A 19552-nucleotide genomic window follows, 5' to 3' on the forward strand; every position below is an offset into this window, starting at 1 on the left:
AAAAACAAACAAAACAAGAGTTTTCCACTCACAAAAGAACTCCTTGCCCACAGCTGGCTGTTGATTCAGTCCCAGAAGCCTAGCAATTCATTTTCTCCTCTTTTTAATGGCTCAAGGCTGAGTTTCAGGGAAACTAACCAGTCCCAGGAGATTCAGTGCTCTGTGTATTGACTCTTATCTCCCCACAACCAGGACATTTTCTAGTCAGGCCATTACCCTAGTTATTCTGGGGAGCAGCAATACAGCATCATTACAGGGAATGACAAATGAACCTCCAAAACAGAGATGAAAACAAAAAAGTGCTTCACACTGTGCTCCAAGAAGTGGCCATAAGCACTAGCAGGTTACATATTCGACATTAAGTATCTTTTCAAGTATGTCGACTACAGAGATCAAAAGTTGGGGTGGTTTTGTTGCACTATCTTGTTGGTTGCATTTTAATTTTGCAACACTCAAATAGTTGGTAGTTCAGTCTGGGGTCCTATTATGTCTCACCGCCACAGATTTGGATATATAGTTCCAATTTTGATCTATCAGTGTAGACAAAACATTAACTATTTAACATGATAAAAGATCATGCTTCTTAGCAGAGTTTTTGTTTTGTTTTGGGTTTTGTTTCCTGCAACAAAACAAATAAAAAAACAGCCTATCTGAATGGATAGTATAAGGGATTAGTAAACTTAATTTTGAACTTACTGGTGCAAATGTGTGGTGACTAGAGAGGAGCCTGAATGAAACCTTAGGTCCAAAACATTTCCAAAACTAAGGTGTGAATGTTACATAGGCCCACTTACTTTATAATGGGCTTAATTAAATTTTGGCGTGTTCAAAATCCAGATCTTCTCACTCATTTCTAGTAGTGACTGAGATCATTAACAACTGACAGCAGATCGATGTCCTAAGTGAAATCAGATGGTGTTCTCAACCCATTTCCAGGTAGAAAGATGTCCTAAAGAACACAGTTCTCAGTCTGAAGTCCTCAGTAGAGTTGATGAGGACTGAATTAACTAACCTAATCTCTAACCCCCTAGAAATGATCCCTTCAGAGAAAGATCAAGACACATTGGCTCATTGGTATGGTTTGGGAAATTTGCATTGCTACTGCTCATGCTTTAGCTTTACTGCGCATATATAAATCTAAAACTCACAAAAATTACATTAGGAAAATGTGTCAAAACTCCCACATCACTCAGTTCACATTTCCTTAGTATGGTCTCACTTGTTAATCTCCTAAATTCCCAAACAATCCTTCTGAAAGGAACCAGTTCTAATGTGAGAAAATGGTCATTAGTTCAAAGAATGGGGGGAAATCTATGTATTCCAAGTTCATTAAAAATCTTAAATTATACCAATGGGCAGTAATCAATCTAATTTTTAACTGTCCCTTTACTCTTCAACTGTAAATCAGGTTAGAAACATGGCAAAAAAATCAAAAGTAATCTGTGCATGAATTCAATGGAAAGTTAAGCCTCGTGTTGACTGAACAGAGCAGAGAATATGGGAAAGTCAGTCAGAAGCAACTAGGACATGCCTTCTAACTAAAACATCTCAAGGCACTTTAGGAAAACAGCTTAAAAGATGATGGGGTAGAGATCTGGTTTATATTGATTAAATTATTGATAATCCCATAGAGAAGTGATACCATAGGAATAAGGACAATCTTAGTTATATACTGTAATCGATTAGAAGATATGGTGAACCAGGAAACTAATCTGCAATGAATTTTCTAAGGAAACTATGCTGCTCGTAGCTTGCAGCCTGAAATTACAGGCACTAAACATAAATAAATGCCCCAAGTATTATAAAAGCCAGAATGATACAATTGTGTAGATACTAGCTCTATATTCAGGTATTATTGTATTTTCCTCCAAAGGTAATAAAGAAACTTCTCCTTGTGAGTTCTACTTCATGGTGACTAGTGTGGCCTGTATTGTGCAGGAGGTGAGACTAGATGACCATAAGGGTCCCTTCTGACCTTGAGTCTTGAGTCTATGAGTGTGGTATGAATCTGCAGCAGTTCTCAGTCAGTCAATGTTCCTACCCATCTTCTTATCAGAAATCAGTGAATGGGGCTAACTTTTCCATTACAGTAAGAATCAGGGTGATTTTCCGGTGATTTGATTCAGTTTAATGCTTCTTACATTCCTAGAAATTTACATGAATGTACCTGTAGGGGCTGCAGGAGTTAGAGGACTAGGAGGACGTGGATACTTGGCTTACACTGGCCTGGGTCGTGGATACCAGGTTAAAGGAGAAAAGAGGGGAGAAGACAAACTCTACGATCTTTTGCCTGGAATGGAGCTTACCCCAATGAACCATATCACTTTAAAACCACATGGAATTAAACTTGCTCCTCAGGTAGGTACAATAAATTAGGAAAAATTGTTCTAGTCAGACATATTTTAGTCTTTTTTTTAATGCTTTCTGCAATACAATAGATTTAGACCCAGTTTGAATAGTTACTTATTTTGAAAATGCTGACAGGTGATCATGAGTATATTCATACACTGATCTGCTCACCTTTGAAAGAGACATTACAGAAAATAACTGCAAGTTACTATTTTATGCCTAAAGAAGGGTTCTGCTGTTTCAGGACCTGTTCCAACTATTCTTGAAGATTACACAAGTTGCATTGAAGTTACTTTTACTATCACTTCAGCCCCAGAATATCCTTGGGAGCAGCACTAATAAAGAGATACCTGCTCAGAAATTATTACTGATATATGTTTTATTTTTAAAAAACACATTTATTTTAGGAAGCAATGAAAAAGACTCATTAAAACAGAAAAACATAAAGAATGGGGTCATATTAAAAAAAAAGTTTCTGCTTTCCACAGCATAATATATTACAACATTAACACTACATAGCTAGAAGCCTCAAACTATAATAATCATTCCAATATGGTAACAGAATAAAAAATTGTGAATTTAAACATGCCTTCAGTTCTCAGCATGTCAGCTCCCATTGACTTTCATAATTTCCATGAGCGTTACATGCCAGATCCGAGGGCAGAACTCTATTCATATTGTATAATCAAACATGAAAGACTACTGCTGAGACTACTGCAGTGAAGCCTCCTTTTAAAGTTAATGTACTGATCCAATCATTTAGTCCTTGACCAAGGCAGAACTCCTACGGAAGTCACAAAGTTATTTATAGGTAAGACATGCAAAACTGGGCTCAACACAGATAACAAACTTGTTGAAATTAGAGAGAGGCTCAAAACAGAATCCCAGATCAGAACAAAATTCCCTGGAATTTTGAGGGTCTGGCCTTCATGATGAGCACTCTCTCTCTTTAATTGGGCAACACAAAATTCTCAATTCAGACCATCCTGAATTTTGGGGAAGTTCTGGATTGGATATAAACTTATTGTTATTAATACTTAGCATCACAGTAGTACCTACCGCCTAAGGCTGGTCACAAATTTTCTGCCAAAACTATTTTTCAGTGAAGAATTGGATTTTTGACTAAATGTTTTTTTGAAAAAAAATTTCTGTTCTCCATAGAAAACTCTGATATTTCATCAAAATATGGAAGACCTGAAAACCTAAACATTTCAATTTAAAAATAGCACCGCAGTGCCTGACAAGAGGCGTAGTTCGGGTACCTCATGCTCTCATTCTCCTTTATACACTAGGCTCCCTGGTTGGACGATATCTTCCATGATGCACCACTGAATCTCACATGGTGGGATTTATGCTTCTAAATCACTTAGATATTTTTGAAAATGTTGCCCTTGATATTTAAGAGCGACACTGCTCATTATAAAAGAGGTCTGTTAATTAGCCCAGGAAACAAGTAGTATAATGCATATTGCCTCTAAAATACGGTTGAAAACTTCTCTATCTCCAATCACAAGTATGACTATGCGAGTCTCCTGAGAATCCTGTGTCCCTGTGCCCAGAAACTGTTCTTAGATAGTTATAGATGAATTATCTCTAAAGATTTTAAGGATATACAAGAGACAACCTGAACTATAACTGATACTGACATCTATTTAATATGAAAATCTTCCTGATAAAGCTGTTTCCTTAGGAACATACAAAAGGTTGTCACAGGGACAAATTCAGAGGTGGGTTCAAGTGAATCTAAGCCTGGGAAACTACTCTGGTGTAATTTATACTTTCCTCAGTAGGTAAATTATACCAGTTGAGCAGCAGTCTCACTGAGAGCACACCTATGTCCAAACATAGAACTAACACTCCCTTTCACATCACTTTTGCATTTGGCCTCCTGAATCTAAAAGAGTCTAGGGTATCGTAGCTGACAGGCTAAGGAGTAAAAAAAATTGTTTAGAAGGAAAAACAATTAATATTCAGATATAAATTTACGTAATACACACACACACAGTGGTAGGATAGAAAAAGGTATAAATTATAGTAGCTTAGATTCCCCTTTGAATCTGGCCAATATTATTCATTAATCTAGGTCCATTTCAGAGAGGCCCTTCCAAATTCTGTTTCCTCTCCCCAACTAAATTTTTAAATATATGTACATATCTCAAATGGAATTTCAATACTGATAGGACATCTTAAACTGGGTCTTACCAGCTAATCATAAAGTAGCTTTGGACTGTGGTGGCTAAATATTTTAAAAGCAGCTTCTAAAATTTTGCACTCAATTTTTCATATTTATGATTCTGCATGTGCAATTTTTCATATCTAAGTTCTTGCATACACAAACATTTGCCCTTTTGCACACAAGCTGCATTTATACATGAGAATCAGGTAACTGCCTAACTACCCAATTTATGAACAACTGCCATTTGCAAACTCAAATCCAAATATTTTACGCAAATAAGAATTTAAAAATTAAATTGAACATATGTAAAATTTTAAATGTGAAAAATCACTAATGCAGTTTTGATGGATGGATTGTGATGCCTTGAAAAACATAAGCTTGAGAGTCCAGAGCAGTACTATAAGTATGAATAGCCTGCACACATTTATAAAACAAAGGTATCACATTAGAAGAGGGATGTTCTTGTGGATAAATCATATAATAGAATCAGGAGACCTTCTTCTGTGACTTTTTGAAGTCTATTTACTGCCCTGCGCCTCAATTTTCCCATTTATAAAGAAGTAGAATTAATACTTTTCCAGCTAAAAGGAGAGCAGGGAGGTAAATTTACTAGTGTTTGTAAAGCACTTTGAGCAAATTTAAGTGCAAATCATTACACCACTGAACAAACAGTTTAAAGGAGGCAGCCTTGATGAAAATTTAACTGGAAAACTCCTGATAGTCTTTTGTGCAGTAGTGTGTTTCCATTTTAAGGTCACTGAACATGGTACATGGTAGAGCTACTTGATCAGGATACACAAGTGAATGAGGACAGACACAGCAATTGTTTTTAGGCAGCAGGTTTCAACTTTGTTAGTGCTCTTCTCCAATGTTAATCTTTCACCAACCTGATCCCACATCTCCCAATAACTGGCATATATGTGGGTTCAGGGTTTACATAGCTCCTATTACATAACCGATAACTCAGAGCAGACTCTCCACTGCCTACCCCAAGAATTTAGCTTGCTTTGCTGAGCCTTCTCATCTTCTCCCGCTTTCCATACAAAGGGGACAGAAGATACCAAAGAGGGTCTGCACAGACTTATGTACCACTGCCTTAACCCAAAACTAGTCTCAAACTCAAATCTGGTCTCCCTCTTGACGATAGACCTGGGGTCCACCAGCAAAAGGCTTTTAGCTCTTCTGGTTGCTGGCCCTTTGGCCTTCTGTCCACACCAGGCACCAGCTTCAAGTTGCAATGAACTAACATTCATAACTTTCCTCAAATGAAATTCCTAAATCCTATACCTATTTAACCTGAAAGTGCCTTCCCAATACTATGAGGAAGGCAAAAAACTCCACTAGGCCATAGCCAATTTGGCCCCAGTGGGAAAAATTCCTTCCTGAACTTTTAAACAGGCAATTAGTCAGACCCAAAGCAACATAAAAACACAGTTCCTATATTATATAACTATTAGGAGGGTGGCTGGGTGAGTTGAGGCCTGTACTGGGATTTAAGTAAATGATTGCAGGAAGCAAGAACCAATCACCTTGCCTCTCACTCGTTGGTCGATGAGCAGCAGAGCACCCAAGGGGATATGGGCCTTCCCCTGTATACACTCCCCCTTTAATTCTAAAGCCAACTGGCACCTTGAGGACCCACTCAAGATTCTTATCCATAAAACTGGTGGATGACATTGTCTGAACAAACAACTGGCTTGGCCATCATGAATGGATAGCTATGTAGAATAGTGAGCCCCTAGTAGAGCTCTTAATTATCAGTATTAAGACTGATTTGGGACACTCTATATATTCAGTGATTTGGAAGAAGGAATATAAAGTAGCGTAATAACATTTGAATACAATCATTTATTTTGTAGAATAATATATTGTGGAAGAAACTAACTCCACTTTCATTTAAATCCTCTTTTTCTTCCCCTGCTTCCACACAATGTAAAGGAAGAGGGCAATACCACTCAGAATTTTTATTACAGACCAGGAGCATCAGCAAGCAAGTGGCCTTTGCAATAAACTGGACAGAAATGTAACATAACTAGGTTTTAGGCAAATAATTTGGAGAGGGATACACCGCTGCTATTCATTCACTACATACCACTAAGCAGAAGAAGAAGCAGAGAAATAGTGAAGGATAATACAGTCACAATTCTTTAACAGACGTTAAAAATGCAGAATTCTGGAGCGCATAAATGGGGTAATGAATAAAAGTCAAAGGAAATTATTCCAATGCTGCATCAAAGTAAAACAGTTAATGGACTAAACTAAAAATACATCAGATTCAGTGGTGTGACAATTATCTTCATGAATTAATTGACGTTTAAGTTGCTTATATTATTCTTAGATTTTATGACTCTTTCAACCTCCAAAACTTGTGTGTGTGTGTGTGTGTGTGTGTGTAAATATAAACTAAGAATTTGTAGCATATAATCTACAGATGAAAACTCATGGAAAGCAATATATTTTTGCAGCAGGTAGGGCCAGAGATGGGCCAGAATATTAAAATGTGGTTGTAACTGGCATACATTTTTCTCTTATAGGTCTTAGAAGAAATCTGCCAGAAAAATAACTGGGGACAACCTGTTTATCAGCTTCATTCTGCAATTGGCCAGGACCAAAGACAACTATTCCTATATAAAATCACTATTCCTGCCCTTGCCAGCCAGAATCCTACTATGTATGTAACTATTCCATTTCATATGGTTTTTAATCGGTTTTTAAAATTTTCTATTTATTTAGCATCATTGCTAGAATCAACTACATAGGCCACTATTTATTTTAATTTTAGATTTGGAGAGGAAGGATAAAGTTCTACATTGAACAAGGAGGATAAAACAAAACATTAAATAGCTACTCATACAGTATGCATTATCCATCCTGTCTACTAAATGAGGCAAGAGTCCTGTAGAAAAAATAGTATATGATCAGGTAATTACAGGCTGTATCAAAGCATATGTATAAAGGAGACAAATTAAAGTTGCACAGGCAACCTTAATTCTGGAATTTCCTAACTTTTAAATAATTGACTTTGCAACCTTAATAATGTTTGTTAAAATAGTTTTTGCTGGGTAATTTCTTAGGATTTTTAAAAAGCAAACTGAATAAACAGAAATTCCATCAAGTGCCATCACATTGATACCCACATGGTTCATCAGCAGGTTTGGAACCTTTAGACCCACCTCACAGACTTCTGTCACCTGAGCAAATAGCAGTAGTGGGCTGTTATCCACTTCATGAACCAGCACTAGAGCAGGATTCATCATACACTCTGCTAGTGGGTTTCACAGGTATTTGCTGACAGCAGAGGAATGGTGAGACTCAGGAATCTTGGATTCTATTCCCCAGCCCTGTAGAGGCGCAAACTCTTCTGCCTGTTCTCCTCAAGCTTGACTCTTTCTGCCTTGGCCCCTCCAACTTATCCCTGTCCAAGGTTCAGCTCTTCCCCACTAGCTACTCATCCCAGTCTCCTTACCTACCCAGTCCCAGTCTTCACTCCTCAGGCCTCTCATACCAGTCTCAGTCCCCTTGCCCAGCTAGCTGTAGTCTTCCCCACTTCCAGGCTCAATCTCCCCCTCCAGTTCCTTGTCTCCAGACATTTGTCCAGCCAGACCCAGTTCCCGCCCTCCTAGCCCCTTAGTTAATCTGCCCCGCACACTCAGCCCTGGTCTCCAGTCACCACCCTACCCTTATATATCTTGCCTATCCCCACTGTCTCACAGACCCTGAGTTCCTCGTACAAATTTAGTGTCCAGCCACCACTGGCTGCTTGTCTCAGTCTGTCTAGTCAATGCCAGTGCTCCTCCTGTACCCCAGCTCCTTGTCAGATCTGACCCTCCCTCCCCACAACTCCCAGTATCCCTCTCCCCCTGCTGCCAGCTTCCTGTCCCAGATTCCCCTACACACACTTCCTTGTGCCAATCTACTCCCTCTGGCCCCCCTGGTCCAGCCCTTGTCTCCCCTGCATTCAAAACCAGAAGTCTCTTCCTCCATGTTGTCTGGGCCCAATGGGGGAGGTGGTGGCACTGAGAATACAGAAGAGACAGGCTCCATGCTCTCAGTTCTGGTACTCAAATACAGCCTGGCCCTGCCATGACCAGCCCTTATAAAAGCAGAACTGCAATTGCAGGGATAGTCATGCTCATCTTCTGACTGGAGCATTCCCAATGTGCACGGAATCTTTGGTGAACTTAGCTGCAAAGCTCTAGCAAGACTCTACTGAGCATGTGTGAACTGCAGTTTTTCAAAGGCTTTTTCACAGGGATGGCAAAAATCAGATCCTTGAAGCAAAGGCCACCATGACCCTCTGCCAAATTTCAAGCCTCTGCTCCAAAGCATTGTGGCATTACAGCTTTTCAAGAAAAGATATCCAGGATTTTTTAACAGTCAGCAAAAACTATAGATTTTTCCATAAACTCAACTTTTGGAAATGGTTGAACCGTTTTTTAATTTTCCAAATTAAAAAAATTAAAATCAGTCTGAGGCAGACAACTAACTTGGAAAATTTCAGTCCAAACAGTTAACATTTAGCAAAGTATAAACAAAGTATAAGGGTCTTACAATGGGAAGTGTTGGGCAACCTTAATAACAGGCCATGCCACTAACCTGTCTATAATTATACCAACTAGAAATCAAATAGGGTATATTTCCACTGCTAACCTATAACAATATTTTCGATATATTTCACTGGGTCACAACACATCATGTAATCAAAAAGAATTATTGATGAGTCATATTTAGCAAATATCCACTCCATATTTAAAAGTTACACCTTCAGTTTGAGGGAATTTGCAAAAATAAGCAGAAATATGCAAGTTTTCAAGATACATGGCTTTTTTCCCTGCCTGAACCGTGAACTTCAGGCTGCTAATATTTTGTACTAGTGCATACACTAATATTAAGTGTTTTTCTTTTATAGTAGTGTTTTTCTCAAATACATATTCTCTCAGAATATCAATAATGCACTATTTTTCTATTTGAGCAAAACTTGACAGGAGGTATGAATTGTCAAACTGTCATCCTTAGAATAGGATGCGGTTTTGTTGTAGCCCTGTTGGTCCCAGGATATCCAAGAGTCAAGGTGGTTGAGGTAATATCTTATATTGGACTAGCTTCTGTTGGTGAGATAGACAAGCTTTTGAGCTTACTTAGAGCTGTTCTGCAGGGCTGGGAATTGTACTCTGAGAGTTTGTCAACACTGCAATTAAAAACCTCTAGCTGGCCCATGCCAGCTGACTCAGGCTCACCAGGCACAGGCTAAGGTGCCATTTAATTGCAATGTAGACGTTCAGGCTCAGGAGACTGGGCAGGAGCCTGGGCTCTAGCGCCGTGCAAGGTGGGAGGGGCTCACCGCTCAAACTCCAGCCTGAGCCCAAATGTCTACATCAAAACTAAACAACCCCCTGAGCTGTGACAGCTGGCATAGGTAAACAACAGGTGTCTAATTGCAGTATAGACATACACAGAGTGTCACAGCTAAATACATGGTAGAACAGACTAGCATTACTGATCCTTAACATCCCTCCAGTCATAGGGGAAAAGAAAGGGAAAGGGAAAACAAAGACATCTGCGGGGGGAGGGGTGGTAAGAGTAAGCGGGTTATAGCTGGTTGTAATAAGCTATAAATCCAGTATCTCTGTTCAGTCCATGATTTTTAGTCTTGTAAAGTTATGAATTTAGACTCCCAGACTCATCTTTTGGAGGTGTTTGCCCGATAAAAACTGAAAGGTAAGATATGTAGTGATTATTTTGTGAAAAGTGTTCAAACATTGGTGATACAGTGTTTTTGTCTTTTATCATTTGAATTGATTTGAGAGCGTGTCATAAACAGGTAGCTAAAGGGTTAACAAAGGGAACCAAACACCTGACCAGAGGACCAATCAGGAAACCAGATTTTTCAAAGCTCAGGGAGGGAATTTTTGGGTGTGGGTTCTTTGTCTCGTTTCTGTTGCTCTCTCAGCTCTGAGAGTGATCTCTCTATCTCCAGGCTTTAAAATCTTCTGTTTCCCAGTTGTAAGTACAGGTATAAGACAATATAGGTTTTTATATTGGTTTTGTATTTACATGTGTATAGTTTGCTGGAATGTTTTAAATTGTAATTCTTTTTGGATAAGGCTGTTTACTCATTTTTCTTTTTAAAGCCAATGACCCTGTATATTGTCACTTGATACAGAGACCATTTTTATGTCTTTTTCTTCTTTTTAAAACTTGTTGGATTTTCTTTTCTAGTTAAGGCTCAAGGGGATAGGAATCTCTGTGCCAGGATTACGGTCTCTCTCAGGGAAGACTGGGAGGGGGAAAAGAAGGAGGGGAAGGTGAATGCTTCCTCTCGTGTTTGTGTTCCAAGGACTGAAACACGGTGATCTCCTAGTGTACCCAGGGCGGGAAATCTGGGAGAGGTAAAGAGGGGAAGGGAAGTGGGTTATTTCCCTTGTTATGAGACTCAGGGCATCTGATCTTGGGGTGCCAGGGAAAGGTTTTGGGGAGACCAGAGTGAGTCAGACACTGGAATTTCTGGCTGGTGGCAGCACTATCAGATCCAAGCTGGTAATTAAGCTTGGAGGGTTCATGCAGGTACCCACATTTTGGATGCTAAGGTTCAGAATTGGGACTTATGCTATATGACAGAGCATAGTGCTTGTCTGGTTTTATCCACATAGTTGTTTTGGGGGCATTTAATGCATTGGATGAGATACATCACATGTTGTGGTCGGCAGGTGTAGGGCCCATGGAGCTTGAAAGGTGCATTGTGGAAGTTTTTGATCATTGTAGCAGAGGAGGTATTTCTGCAGGTTTTGCATCTGTTGTTCTGGCAGGGGCTGGTGCCACTCTGAGCTGGTGTGTCCTGCCTGGTCTGTGAGGAGTTTGTGTCTGATCCTTAGAATAGTAAAAACAGCTAATGTTTTATGTGATTCACAGACATCCCTTCACACCTCCTAAGCTTAGTGCATATGTTGAGGAAGCCAAGACATATGCTGCAGAATATACCCTTCAGACCTTGGGCATTCCTACAGAGGGAGCAGAGACTCCTGCTACAGCTCCTGCTTTTCCAGGTATGTGAAGGTCTGTACTGAGATGCTCTTCTGAAGATATATTTTTGTTAGCTACTTAATTACATATAGTGGGATTGCAGGCGTGTTCAGATTCAAAACTACTGAATGGAAATGCATATATTGTCTATCTGTTTACATATCTATGCATCCATTCCTGTCCCCTATTTGTGGAGAACATAATATAATACTCTGGGTTATAATAGTTTGCTGACATAAGAATGCATGTTTTCAAATGATGTACTATGACTTCACTGTAGGATCAAGTGAGAGAGAATGAGAGGTTAAGTTCTGGAGATGGGCTTGAGCTAAAAAGTTTGGATCTGGAGCTGCATCAGAACTTCCTCAAATTTGGGAGCTACAGTTTTGATTTGACCCACTAGAGGAATGAGGGCAGTCACTAAATTTAGGTCCTGATCCAAACTTTCCCAAAATGCAAAAGCATTAGGACTCATTGTTCCAGTCTCGTGGCCCATTTCTGATAAATAGCTTTAATAACTAGCCAAAATGGCTAGGAAAAATTATGGAAAATGTCAGGAAAAAACACAAATCCAGTTTATAGACACTGCATTTACACTGTTCTCCATTGTGAATGTGCTTCTGAGATCCTGGGAATGCCTTGAGCCAAACTGCACACAAAGCATACATTAATCATACTACAGAATTGTTTGCAGTATCTTGAGGATGGATTCAATATTATTATATATATATATATCTCCAGCTTCCTGCCACAGAAGTCCGCAAAAGCCACAGAAAAATCAATTTGTCTGGGTTTGTGAAGGCTTCCGCAGCATGTAAGCCAAATGGACTTTTTATTGAATCCAGTCCCCACTTACTGCTTCATTATAATCTCTCCCTTTCTTTCACCCACTCTTTTTATTTGTCTTGGAAGCTTGACAAATACATGTACATTAACTTTTCAGCCTGCAACACATTTGACTTGCTGTTATATTTCCATAATTTTCTGCATATTATGTCAGTCATGTGGGGATAAATCTTCCCTGTAAATGTGTGTGCCTTCAGAGAAGCTCATGCTCCTGTGGGACTGGCTGGGCACAGCTCTCTGCTCCAGGCTTTTCAACCCGGCCCCTGGTGCATGGGGTTGCCACACTGCTCAGCCCTCCTAATAGTCTTGTGCTCTTGAACTCCACCCCAGGGGCCACGTGCAAGTCATTTCCATAGCCTCCCACCCAACCCCAGGATCAGTACCTGAATCCCTCCCTGGAACCTCCCCTTCCCGGGACCACCCACTTAAGCCCATCCCACTTGAGCCACTTGAAATGTTGGGGACGTGTGCTATATAGCCATATGAAGCACAATTTCCACATTTTCCCAACAATACGTATTGGAAATCTCTCTCTCTTCTCTACATGATGTTACTTAAACACACATACACATTGTGTGAGGAGACTGTGGTAGTGATTAAGCGTGACTGAATGGTGGTATGCAATTCCATCATTTATACAGATTTCTCCTCATGAAACCTGACCGGGAACATCCTTGTGTTACAACATATGTCTTGTCTTCCATATGCCAAGTGCGAAGTAGAGAATATAGGCCTATAGTGACATCCTTAGTTTAGAGATAACCAAATACTGCGGGGGGAATCATTCAGTTAATAGCCCAGCGGGGGGTGGGGGGGGGGAAGAGGCGGAGTTGGGAAATGATGTGTTCTACAGATTATATATGAAAACTCTGCTAATTAGCTACACCAAAATTGTCACCATCCAATATGACTGCAAAGGAGAGGAAAATTATCATTTATAACAGCTGATTGACCCAGATGTCAGAACAAGTAAGTATATTTAATCTAACAAATATACTGTTACCATTGACAATGAAATCTCCACCTGTTTACATAATCGTATAGACAAAAGGCTGGTTATCAGCTATATCAGGTATATTTGCATGAAAATGCATTTTTGTGTCTGTTTTTTACTGCAGGATATACCATTGCTAATCCAGCTGCTACTGTACCAGCTACACAACTAAAACAAGCAGTGACGCTGGGACAAGATTTAGCACCTTATGCAACGTATGAAGCCTACCCTGCCTTTGCAGTGGCTACTCGTAGTGATGGTTATGGAACTTTTTGAGAGACTATTTGGTTTTTTTAAAATCAATGTTTTCTTTTAATCAAGTGCAGCAAGAGGCTAGCTCAGTGTGATAATTATTGTGACCTCATGATTTTAAACTAATCTATTGGCCAGAATTAGATTTAGTGATAGTTTTATATGTCTAGATTCATAGTTTTACAATGGAACATATACCAAAACAAATTTTAAAAATCAATTTTTCACACTGGAAAAAAAAATTACCTTGGCCCAGGAAAAAGTTCTTAAAGGTTCTCAGGTATATATTACTGTGTGTGTTTACAAACAATAGTCTGTCCCAAATACAGAAATATTCCCAATTATGTAGTGACTTTAGAGCTTGAAAAGCAGTTAGACTTCTCAGATTAGCTAGCTATGTTATCATACCCATATTCATGGTGCATAGCAAGACATAAAAGCAGAAAGGAGGGCAGTTAGGCACCCAACTCCCACAATTTTTTTAAGTCTCTCCCTAATTCCTCAGGGGTACAAGTGGGCTATACACAGGGGCAAATGTGAATTAGGGAGAACAGAATCCTCTTTCCAGCTGCTGAGTGGTAGTGTTGCTCCACCCCAACCACTACTGCATGACATGAACGGTCAATGGGATCACTGTCCTTCCCCTTGAGAAACACAGCAAATCTCTCACCCCCTTCTACAAAACAATTCACTTCCTCTGCATAGCAAAGCTCCAATGCTATCCCCAAACCGAGCCTGTGTGTGCTGGCTACCCCACCCCCCACAGTCCAGTATCACTGCCTGGCTCTCACTAAATTAGCTACATTATGTCTCAGTCTCTGTTTTCTTCTTCCTCTCAGCTGTGTGTATGGATGGGAGGGGCTTTTTGTATCCTTGGATGCCTCTTTTGTACTTGTACCTCATTCACATAAACCAATAGCGAGTTGATTCTCTGCCTGCTCATCTGTAATAAGCGTAATGAGTTAGATGTGCCCTGACCATGCCTAACTTTCATGAGCCTGTGTTGGCCCATGTGCACCTCCACCCAGCTAGAAAATCCTACTATACCCTGGGTTAAGCAAACAATGTGTGAAATTTAAGGCAACACTGGGTGCACAGAGATCCTGCACACAGATTGGTTTCTTTGAAAATCATGTATGAGCCTATCTTCCATATAAACACTAGATTAGAGGCATTAAACGCTCATTTAGGTATCTAAAATGTTTTGAAAACTCCAGCCAATATATCAAAGGCCAGGTTTATACTGACTGCAAAGCTAGTTTTCACACATTTAGCAGTAAAATCTGATGCACTTGTTTATGTGCATTTCAGAGCTGATTTGACGTTTAATGTAAAGGATAGGTTTTAGTCACTGGAGTTTTCTCTATCCCCTTGTAGTGCTTAGGTCTGTATAAAAGAAGGCAAAATCTCAACAAAATAATGTAGCATTTTCAACTCCTATCCCTTTGCCCTAGAGAGCAAATAATTTAGAAAAGCAGCCCATAACTACTAATGGTGAAATCCAAAAAAGGGCTTGTTTATTATGGCTGATTTTCAATTAAACCAGGCCATGAAAATTCAGAAGTGAGATTTAATCATTATGCTTGCTAAACTTTTCTGAAGATCAGTGTGCTTCTAGCACAAGACATCTCAATGGGACAAATTCACTGTGGGTGTAAGCAAGTTCTTGGAGTACATCCTCTTACGCTAGACTGTTGTCCCTGAGATCATGTCCTTTACTATAAAAATTATACTAAGAGAAATTTAAAGCCATATAAAATGTAAAAAAAAATGGAACTGTGGAGAAATCTGCCTGTGATCATCAACAGTTTAGCACAACACTGAAGCCATGTCAAAGTTGGATTATAATTTAAGCCAACAGAATATTTTAATGGCCATTTGGCCAAAATCCAGTGGAGTATCAATTTAATAACTGAAATATCATCTCTTGCAGTCTATAGCCAGCCCTTGCAATTGACTAATTAATTGAACAATATGTTTTCCCATTGTATTTATTAGTCTTGTAACAAGTATGGTAAGGGTTTGTGCAGTGCCTGGTCTTATTACAGTTTCTGAGGGTTGCAAGTTGATAGTGATCTTTTGAACCTCCCAAAACCCATAGTACATATGCCTTTCAAGTTTCTTAAAAAAAAAAAAATCAGCCTTTGAAACTACCTGATATCTCCATTAGCCTGAGGAGCCAGATCCCGAAACTGTAAAATGACATTATATCATACAGGCAAGCTATGGTGATATTAAAATTCCCCTTTGATTTACAGCATGGGAGAAACATTCTTTCATTGCAATATCAGTCACCTCAGACCTACCCAGGAAAACCATCTCCTCTCCAGCAAGTGAAAAGACTGAGATGTAGCACACATCTTTTAATCACACCAAAATGTGGAGAGCTTCCAACTGTAAGATTCTGCATTCCAATTCCTGAGGGGATGATATGGCAGACTGGTCTTTCTGAGCATCTCAGAAAGCTTGCATTCTCCTTTCACATGATATTTCGGCAGGATGTAGAGCCTATAGTTCATACTGTAGCCACACAGACCCTCCTACTTATCCTACTGTACCCCTATGGTACTCACTTCACTTTAAGCCTATTGAGTCAACACTAGTTATGAAATTGTTTACTCAGAAAGCTGTGACATTTTTTAAAAGATAAGCCCAAAACAGTTTGCTGAATATGAGACTTGATTTTTTTACCACTGTAAATACACAAACATTATAGAAAACGTAGAGCTCTTTGGTTCCAGACATATCACACAGAAATGTACCTGAGGCACCAGATCTGGACCCAATTTTCCCAAAATTCAAGACTGTTCATGTATGAGATTTTGATTTGGGCCCATTTTTAATTAATAAAACTTGAGCTAAGACTAAACTATACTAAATTACAGAAGTTGCACCTAATTAACATCAATAATTTGCAATGCTTGAAATGAAATGAAATTAAACAATCAGCAAGAAAACACACTGTAAATTGTTCATAGAGTGAGGAAGCAAGAACCAGACACAATACACTTGTGCAGCTGCAGACAATAGCAATCACACAGTGTAACACGAACTTGCTTTCAAAGACATAAAGTATTGCCTTGAAAAGTGCTCTGATGACAACTGACATCACTCTTAACAGGCTCCTCCTGAGACAATGCAACAGTTTGCTACAGTTTGTACATATAAGAGCAGAATAAGAAAGCTTAACCTATGGTCCTGGATTTCTAGTTTTTCCTTATTTGGTGAACTGTAAATGTTACTCTATGCATATGAAATCAAGAAAAATAAGTCCTGACCCAAATCTCTCTTCCTTTAAAATAATCTTATATTTTATTGCACAATTTAGAGTATGAAGCAATTATAAGTTCAAAACTAGTAGAGTCCAAAATATAGAGACAGAGAGAGAGCGCAATAAGTTATTATTCACAATAATTCAGTACTAGTCTCTTTTTTGTGACAAAATGTTGTGCATGTTAATAAACGGTTATTAAGGTCCCCAGAGATAATAGTTTTAGTACAGAGAGAAAGGAAGCTTACATAGCTCAGTCTATATTGCAATGTTATCCACGAAGATCTTCCATTATTCACAGAGAGGATTTACAATATCAGATTTTCATATTGTAGTCACTGGTCATTTTTTTAATGTCACAATTTCAGCTACGCATCTTCTCCATCAAAAAGCAAAACAAGTACTGTCACCACCTTTCACCCACTGTCACACCGATCACGTGAGATGCACTCAATACTAAAAAATTACCTCATCCTGCCTGCACCCACTGTAGTTAAGACTGTTGCCTTGATTTCAGTGAGAAATGGATCAGGCCTCAAATTTGTAAACCGGTATATGTGAAACAACAACACTGTGAAAATTATTTTGCTTTTCTATATATATAAAGCTCTTCAAAGCACATTGGTATATGAAACAGTGTTTACTAGACTAGTAACAGTGAAGAGTTTGTATTTACCTTTTTCTCATATTTTTGTGACTTACTTGTAGTAGTGATGGAACAAATGTATAAGTTGTAGAGTCTCTAATGGTATTAGTCTACCTATTCCTACAGTGTTTTGCAACTTTGTTATAGAGACACAGGGATCACTCTTCTAAACCCTAATCACTCTTTTCAATGTATATGCTCTATAGAATTTATATAGGAAACTTAAAGGGATACTGTCAAGATATTTGTAATCATTTTTAAAACTCTTGGTTTTTCTTTTTAGTTCATTCTTCTCTGTAACCCACTGGAGGCTTGAGAGTAAACTGTGGTTTTAACAAGCAACAAAGAGTTCTGTGCCACAGGACTCTTTTTGTTGCTTTTTACAGATCCAGACTAACATGGCTACCTCTCTGATACTGTGTTATAACATTAGGCCTGCTACAGTGCCATTGAAATCCATTGTCCTTGACTACAATGGGAGAAGAATAGGCCTATTTTCTCTCCACTCATCACACTTATGCCCTGGTTTGGCATCATAAAAGATTGCTTATTCATGCTGTTTCCAGATTCCAGGCTGTTTGTTCATTTTAAGTTTTAAAGCACTAGCTTTGGTAAGAAAAAACAATAGTTATATATATATATATATGGTCTGATTCTGATTGCATTTGATACACACCCATGTAGTTCCACTGAGTTCAATGGCATTATTCCTGATTTAGGCCAGCATGAAAGGAGAATCAAGCACATTGGCTTTGCAGAGTTGTATGAAGAAGGATGGTTTTAGGAACCCTGCTTTTGGCAAGTCACTTAATGTCTTTGTGCTCACTTCCTTTATCTGTAAAGCTTGCCTAATAAAACTGTCCTTTCCCCTTCTTCATAGATTAAATTCATTAATGTCTGTAAAGCATATTAGTATCTTCAGACAAAGAGTGGTATCTAAGTGCAAAGTACTCAGATATAAAAGGGGACTCACAATTTTACCCACCTTGGCAGTATCCCTTTAAAGGTTTTTGGAAAACAAAAGGGAAATTACATTGTTTGTCAATTATTTGGTGCCCCCTAGTCTCTAGAGTTTCATATTAATTTTGTTCATTGTTGTACTGTCCAAAGCTTATTCATACATCAGAGCCACTGAAATGAAATGCACCCCAGTCCTGCTCTTCTTAAGTGAGGTAAAACTCTCATTAACTTCAGTGGATGTTTTGCCTGAATAAAAGTGCAAGATCTGGCCACATTTGTGAAAGTTCAGGTCTTCTGTAATTTCTGGAGCTAATGGAGCTTATTTCTATTTATACACTTGAGACACTATCTCATTAAGGTGATTTAAAAAAAAATCATGGCATTCTCCTCTACAATTGATACAGAACTGTTTGCTTGCAGAGAATGACAGCACTGCAGGGAAACAATTTAAGCCTAGCCATTGTACTCAGAGGTTTAAATAATTAATACTATTGTTGGTGTTTTAGCTCAATTTTCCCTTATACGTATCCGTTTTAAATCATTTTTAGCAATGATGCACTAGTGAAAATTGCCATACATGTATCCATACATCTACTATTAACGAAAAAGGCTACTGTCAGTAAAAAATGTTTCTCACTTTCATTTGTTAAATAACTATATACTTCTTTTTTTCCTGCTATTTATATGAGGTAAGTTATAACAGGTGCCAAAGCCAAGAAACAGGAACAGTATTAAAAAGTGTGTGCATAAAGCACTTATTTTTGTACTTTTAGTACAATATTTGTATAGCGTTCTAACACTGTGAAATGTAATAAAAATCATACCATCCATTTACTGGAAAAGCAATTATCTGTTTTGAAAAAATAAAATGAAATTGACATCTAAAAATCAGGAATTCAAGGGATATTGTAAATTGGATTAAATACTGTGAAGCAATTTCGTAATTATAGGCTCATCAAAGGGCATTAACTGGACTTTGAAATATCATTAAACTTTCTAAACTAACATCAAAGTTTCTTTGGGTTTTTTGTTTGTTTT

The 19552-nt window shown here is 38.6% G+C and overlaps 1 protein-coding gene across 2 annotated transcripts in view; it reads left to right on the forward strand.

Annotated features, from left to right (window-relative positions):
- A1CF (APOBEC1 complementation factor) overlaps window positions 1–13661 on the forward strand; it is a 37632-nt gene extending 23971 nt beyond the window's left edge. The window contains exons 8-11 of one of the 2 annotated variants that reach the window (XM_032768221.1): window positions 2150–2358; window positions 7060–7196; window positions 11435–11568; window positions 13510–13661. In XM_032768221.1, coding sequence (XP_032624112.1) covers window positions 2150–2358; window positions 7060–7196; window positions 11435–11568; window positions 13510–13661 — 632 coding nt within the window. The remainder of the gene's footprint in view (window positions 1–2149; window positions 2359–7059; window positions 7197–11434; window positions 11569–13509) is intronic. The other variant, XM_032768222.1, reaches the window with a different exon arrangement.
- The last annotated feature ends 5891 nt before the right edge of the window (window positions 13662–19552 follow it).

This window comes from Chelonoidis abingdonii, chromosome 15 (genome assembly GCF_003597395.2).
Source record: "Chelonoidis abingdonii isolate Lonesome George chromosome 15, CheloAbing_2.0, whole genome shotgun sequence".
NCBI classification, from domain to species: Eukaryota; Metazoa; Chordata; order Testudines; family Testudinidae; genus Chelonoidis; species Chelonoidis abingdonii.